The sequence below is a fragment of the Bufo bufo genome, chromosome 5 (assembly GCF_905171765.1).
Source record: "Bufo bufo chromosome 5, aBufBuf1.1, whole genome shotgun sequence".
Taxonomy (NCBI): Eukaryota; Metazoa; Chordata; class Amphibia; order Anura; family Bufonidae; genus Bufo; species Bufo bufo.
The window spans coordinates 246124558-246130557 of record NC_053393.1 but is presented as its reverse complement, the minus strand read 5'-3'; the positions used below and the strand labels follow the sequence as shown (position 1 = coordinate 246130557).

The following is a 6000-nucleotide window of genomic DNA, read 5'->3' as shown; positions in this document are numbered from 1 at the left end:
TTTTATGGGAATAGACTTCGGATGTTTCATCTGAAGTCGATTCGCTCATCCCTAATGGTGACATAGATGTCAACGGGACTCTCTGGAACACTGATGAGATAACTGACCTGTATAATAGGCCTTCAATGTTTGATTGTTGAGGGTTTAAGACCCCTGCCAATCAGCACAATGAGGAGGTTGAAGCATTCATGCAAGCACTGTGGTCCCTTAGGTCAAGCGTACACAGTGACTTTCACTACAACAAGCATTGTGCAACCTAAGATATCCGTATAGCAGTGCCTGTATTGCAAGTAATGTAAGTGAATGGGGTTGCATTGTCACAACCAAAGTTATCATGAAGGCCCAGCGTTTGTACATAAAGAATAACACCAATTCTGTCCACTATGTTACTTGTATCTGGCATATTTAGCAGTTTTCCTCTGTACATGCTGAATATCTAGTTTGCAGTTCTCCTAGATCTAGTGGGTAGAGATTAGCTGCCATCCAGTGCACACAAAATAGAGGAGAATTTGCTTCATAACCTTCTCTTACTCACTCAGAAGTAGGCACAGGATCATGGAGGATGTTACAGAGAACTACTGGCCTATATGGTTGTAAATAAAGCACTTGGGCTGAGATATTGCTGTGCCTGTCTGATTTCCTGCTCACTCCTCATCTCTACATAGACTTTTATGAACCCGTGTAAATAGCCAATAAAGCGAACTAGACATTTCTCTCTGATAAAATATATTACAAAGTTTGAACTACTGATCTATGCAAAGTTGTTTGAAAAGTTAGTGACCATTTTAAGACCGAGCATAAATGTTAGTGTCCTGAAGAACCCCTTTAAATTTTATTTCAAATATATTGACCAGTTATGTGTTAGAAAGAATCTACAATTTTTTACTTTTCATCAAGTAACACCTGGTGGAATTGACAGTTATACATTGTCTTTACATATTAACAGTTTGCATTATTAACTTTTAATGACATCAGAGTATAAGCCACAATTCTATAAAAGAAAAACCCTAAACCACTGCTAACATCTTTCAAACACTTTGTACAGGTCTGGGAGGTTTGCCAGTTGTAAGATACTTCCATCTTCTGCAAACTCTTTTCTGGGTAGCAGGTACTTTTTAAAAGCCTTGTACAAAATATGTTCAGTTTTCCATTGCCAGGAAGGAGCGCTAACTTCCAATTCCTTATCCTACAAAGAATTGAAAACATTTGACCCAACATATAGAATGGTATAGATATAAATAGCACTTATAGGGAGTTTGTCACTACTGAACCAGGTACAATGCCTTGTAGGGCTAGCTCAGCTGAATTAATGATACCCATCACTTAGCTATCTGTTGCTTCATTTTGGAGAAAACGTACTTTAACCACCTCCGGACCGCCTAACGCAGGATCGCGTTCCGGAGGTGGCAGCCCTGCGCAGAGTCACGCATATATGCGTCATCTCGCGATGGGCGAGATTTCCTGTGAACGCGCGCACACAGGCGCGCGCGCTCACAGGAACGGAAGGTAAGAGAGTTGATCTCCAGCCTGCCAGCGGCGATCGTTCGCTGGCAGGCTGGAGATGTGTTTTTTTTAACCCCTAACAGGTATATTAGACGCTGTTTTGATAACAGCGTCTAATATACCTGCTACCTGGTCCTCTGGTGGTCCCCTTTGTTTGGATCGACCACCAGAGGACACAGGTAGCTCAGTAAAGTCCCACCAAGCACCACTACACTACACTACACCCCCCCCCCGTCACTTATTAACCCCTTATTAGCCCCTGATCACCCCTGATCACCCCATATAGACTCCCTGATCACCCCCCTGTCATTGATCACCCCCCTGTCATTGATTACCCCCCTGTAAAGCTCCATTCAGATGTCCGCATGATTTTTACGGATCCACTGATAGATGGATCGGATCCGCAAAACGCATCCGGACGTCTGAATGAAGCCTTACAGGGGCGTGATCAATGACTGTGGTTATCACCCCATATAGACTCCCTGATCACCCCCCCTGTCATTGATTACACCCCTGTCATTGATCAACCCCCTGTAAAGCTCCATTCAGATGTCCGCATGATTTTTACGGATGCACTGATAGATGGATCCGATCCGCAAAACGCATCCGGACGTCTGAATGAAGCCTTACAGGGGCGTGATCAATGACTGTGGTGATCACCCCATATAGACTCCCTGATCACCCCCCTGTAAAGCTCCATTCAGATGTCCGCATGATTTTTACGGATGCACTGATAGATGGATCCGATCCGCAAAACGCATCCGGACGTCTGAATGAAGCCTTACAGGGGCGTGATCAATGACTGTGGTGATCACCCCATATAGACTCCCTGATCACCCCCCTGTCATTGATCACCCCCCTGTAAAGCTCCATTCAGATGTCCGCATGATTTTTACGGATGCACTGATAGATGGATCCGATCCGCAAAACGCATCCGGACGTCTGAATGAAGCCTTACAGGGGCATGATCAATGACTGTGGTGATCACCCCATATAGACTCCCTGATCACCCCCCTGTCATTGATCACCCCCCTGTAAAGCTCCATTCAGATGTCCGCATGATTTTTACGGATCCACTGATAGATGGATCGGATCCGCAAAACGCATCCGGACGTCTGAATGAAGCCTTACAGGGGAGTGATCAATGACTGTGGTGATCACCCCATATAGACTCCCTGATCACCCCCCTGTCATTGATTACCCCCCTGTAAAGCTCCATTCAGATGTCCGCATCATTTTTACGGATGCACTGATAGATGGATCGGATCCGCAAAACGCATCCGGACGTCTGAATGAAGCCTTACAGGGGCGTGATCAATGACTGTGGTGATCACCCCATATAGACTCCCTGATCACCCCCCTGTCATTGATCAACCCCCCTGTCATTGATCACCCCCCCTGTCATTGATCACCCCCCTGTCATTGATCACCCCCCTGTCATTGATCACCCCTCTGTAAGGCTCCATTCAGATATTTTTTTGGCCCAAGTTAGCAGAATTTTTTTTTTTTTTCTTACAAAGTCTCATATTCCACTAACTTGTGTCAAAAAATAAAATCTCACATGAACTCACCATACCCCTCACGGAATCCAAATGCGTAAAATTTTTTAGACATTTATATTCCAGACTTCTTCTCACGCTTTAGGGCCCCTAGAATGCCAGGGCAGTATAAATACCCCACATGTGACCCCATTTCGGAAAGAAGACACCCCCAGGTATTCCGTGAGGGGCATATTGAGTCCATGAAAGATTGAAATTTTTGTCCCAAGTTAGCGGAACGGGAGACTTTGTGAGAAAAAAATTAAAAATATCAATTTCCGCTAACTTGTGCCAAAAAAAAAAAATTTCTATGAACTCGCCATGCCCCTCATTGAATACCTTGGGGTGTCTTCTTTCCAAAATGGGGTCACATGTGGGGTATTTATACTGCTCTGGCATTCTAGGGGCCCCAAAGCGTGAGAAGAAGTCTGGTATCCAAATGTCTAAAAATGCCCTCCTAAAAGGAATTTGGGCACCTTTGCGCATCTAGGCTGCAAAAAAGTGTCACACATCTGGTATCGCCGTACTCAGGAGAAGTTGGGGAATGTGTTTTGGGGTGTCATTTTACATATACCCATGCTGGGTGAGAGAAATATCTTGGTCAAATGCCAACTTTGTATAAAAAAATGGGAAAAGTTGTCTTTTGCCAAGATATTTCTCTCACCCAGCATGGGTATATGTAAAATGACACCCCAAAACACATTCCCCAACTTCTCCTGAATACGGCGATACCACATGTGTGACACTTTTTTGCAGCCTAGGTGGGCAAAGGGGCCCATATTCCAAAGAGCACCTTTAGGATTTCACAGGTCATTTACCTACTTACCACACATTAGGGCCCCTGGAAAATGCCAGGGCAGTATAACTACCCCACAAGTGACCCCATTTTGGAAAGAAGACACCCCAAGGTATTCCGTGAGGGGCATGGCGAGTTCCTAGAATTTTTTATTTTTTGTCACAAGTTAGTGGAAAATGATGATTTTTTTTTTTTTTTTTTTTCATACAAAGTCTCATATTCCACTAACTTGTGACAAAAAATAAAAAGTTCCATGAACTCACTATGCCCATCAGCGAATACCTTGGGGTCTCTTCTTTCCAAAATGGGGTCACTTGTGGGGTAGTTATACTGCCCTGGCATTCTAGGGGCCCAAATGTGTGGTAAGGAGTTTGAAATCAAATTCTGTAAAAAATGACCTGTGAAATCCGAAAGGTGCTCTTTTGAATATGGGCCCCTTTGCCCACCTAGGCTGCAAAAAAGTGTCACACATCTGGTATCTCCGTAATCGGGAGAAGTTGGGGAATGTGTTTTGGGGTGTCATTTTACATATACCCATGCTGGGTGAGAGAAATATCTTGGCAAAAGACAACTTTTCCCATTTTTTTATACAAAGTTGGCATTTGACCAAGATATTTATCTCACCCAGCATGGGTATATGTAAAAAGACACCCCAAAACACATTCCTCAACTTCTCCTGAATACAGAGATACCAGATGTGTGACACTTTTTTGCAGCCTAGGTGGGCAAAGGGGCCCACATTCCAAAGAGCACCTTTCGGATTTCACAGGTCATTTACCTACTTACCACACATTTGGGCCCCTAGAATGCCAGGGCAGTATAACTACCCCACAAGTGACCCCATTTTGGAAAGAAGAGACCCCAAGGTATTCGCTGATGGGCATAGTGAGTTCATGGAAGTTTTTATTTTTTGTCACAAGTTTGTGGAATATGAGACTTTGTATGAAAAAAAAAAATAAAAAAAAAAATCATCATTTTCCACTAACTTGTGACAAAAAATAAAAAATTCTAGGAACTCGCCATGCCCCTCACGGAATACCTTGGGGTGTCTTCTTTCCAAAATGGGGTCACTTGTGGGGTAGTTATACTGCCCTGGTATTCTAGGGGCCCAAATGTGTGGTAAGGAGTTTGAAATCAAATTCAGGAAAAAATGAGGAGTGAAATCCGAAAGGTGCTCTTTGGAATATGGGCCCCTTTGCCCACCTAGGCTGCAAAAAAGTGTCACACATCTGGTATCCCCGTACTCAGGAGAAGTTGAGGAATGTGTTTTGGGGTGTCTTTTTACATATACCCATGCTGGGTGAGATAAATATCTTGGTCAAATGACAACTTTGTATAAAAAAATGGGAAAAGTTGTCTTTTGCCAAGATATTTCTCTCACCCAGCATGGGTATATATAAAATGACACCCCAAAACACATTCCCCACCTTCTCCTGAGTACGGAGATACCAGATGTGTGACACTTTTTTGCAGCCTAGGTGGGCAAAGGGGCCCATATTCCAAAGAGCACCTTTCGGATTTCACTGGTCATTTTTTACAGAATTTGATTTCAAACTCCTTACCACACATTTGGGCCCCTAGAATGCCAGGGCAGTATAACTTCCCCACAAGTGACCCCATTTTGGAAAGAAGAGACCCCAAGGTATTCGCTGATGGGCATAGTGAGTTCATAGAACTTTTTATTTTTTGTCACAAGTTAGTGGAATATGAGACTTTGTAAGAAAAAAAAAAAAAAAAAAAAAAAATCATAATTTTCCGCTAACTTGTGACAAAAAATAAAAAGTTCTATGAACTCACTATGCCCATCAGTGAATACCTTAGTGTGTGTACTTTCAGAAATGGGGTCATTTGTGGGGTGTTTGTACTGTCTGGGCATTATAGAACCTCAGGAAACATGACAGGTGCTCAGAAAATCAGAGCTGCTTCAAAAAGCGGAAATTCACATTTTTGTACCATAGTTTGTAAACGCTATAACTTTTACCCAAACCATTTTTTTTTTACCCAAACATTTTTTTTTTATCAAAGACATGTAGAACTATAAATTTAGAGCAAAATTTCTATATGGATGTCGTTTTTTTTGCAAAATTTTACAACTGAAAGTGAAAAATGTCATTTTTTTGCAAAAAAATCGTTAAATTTCGATTAATAACAAAAAAAGTAAAA

The 6000-nt window shown here is 42.6% G+C and overlaps 1 protein-coding gene across 3 annotated transcripts in view; it reads right to left on the bottom strand.

The window, feature by feature from the left end:
• Window positions 1-878: 878 nt before the first annotated feature.
• MLH1 (mutL homolog 1) overlaps window positions 879-6000 on the bottom strand; it is a 148799-nt gene continuing 143677 nt past the window's right edge. For all 3 annotated transcript variants that reach the window (XM_040431919.1, XM_040431920.1, XM_040431921.1), the window contains one exon: window positions 879-1186. In XM_040431919.1, coding sequence (XP_040287853.1) covers window positions 1019-1186 — 168 coding nt within the window. In that variant the 3' untranslated portion in view covers window positions 879-1018. The remainder of the gene's footprint in view (window positions 1187-6000) is intronic.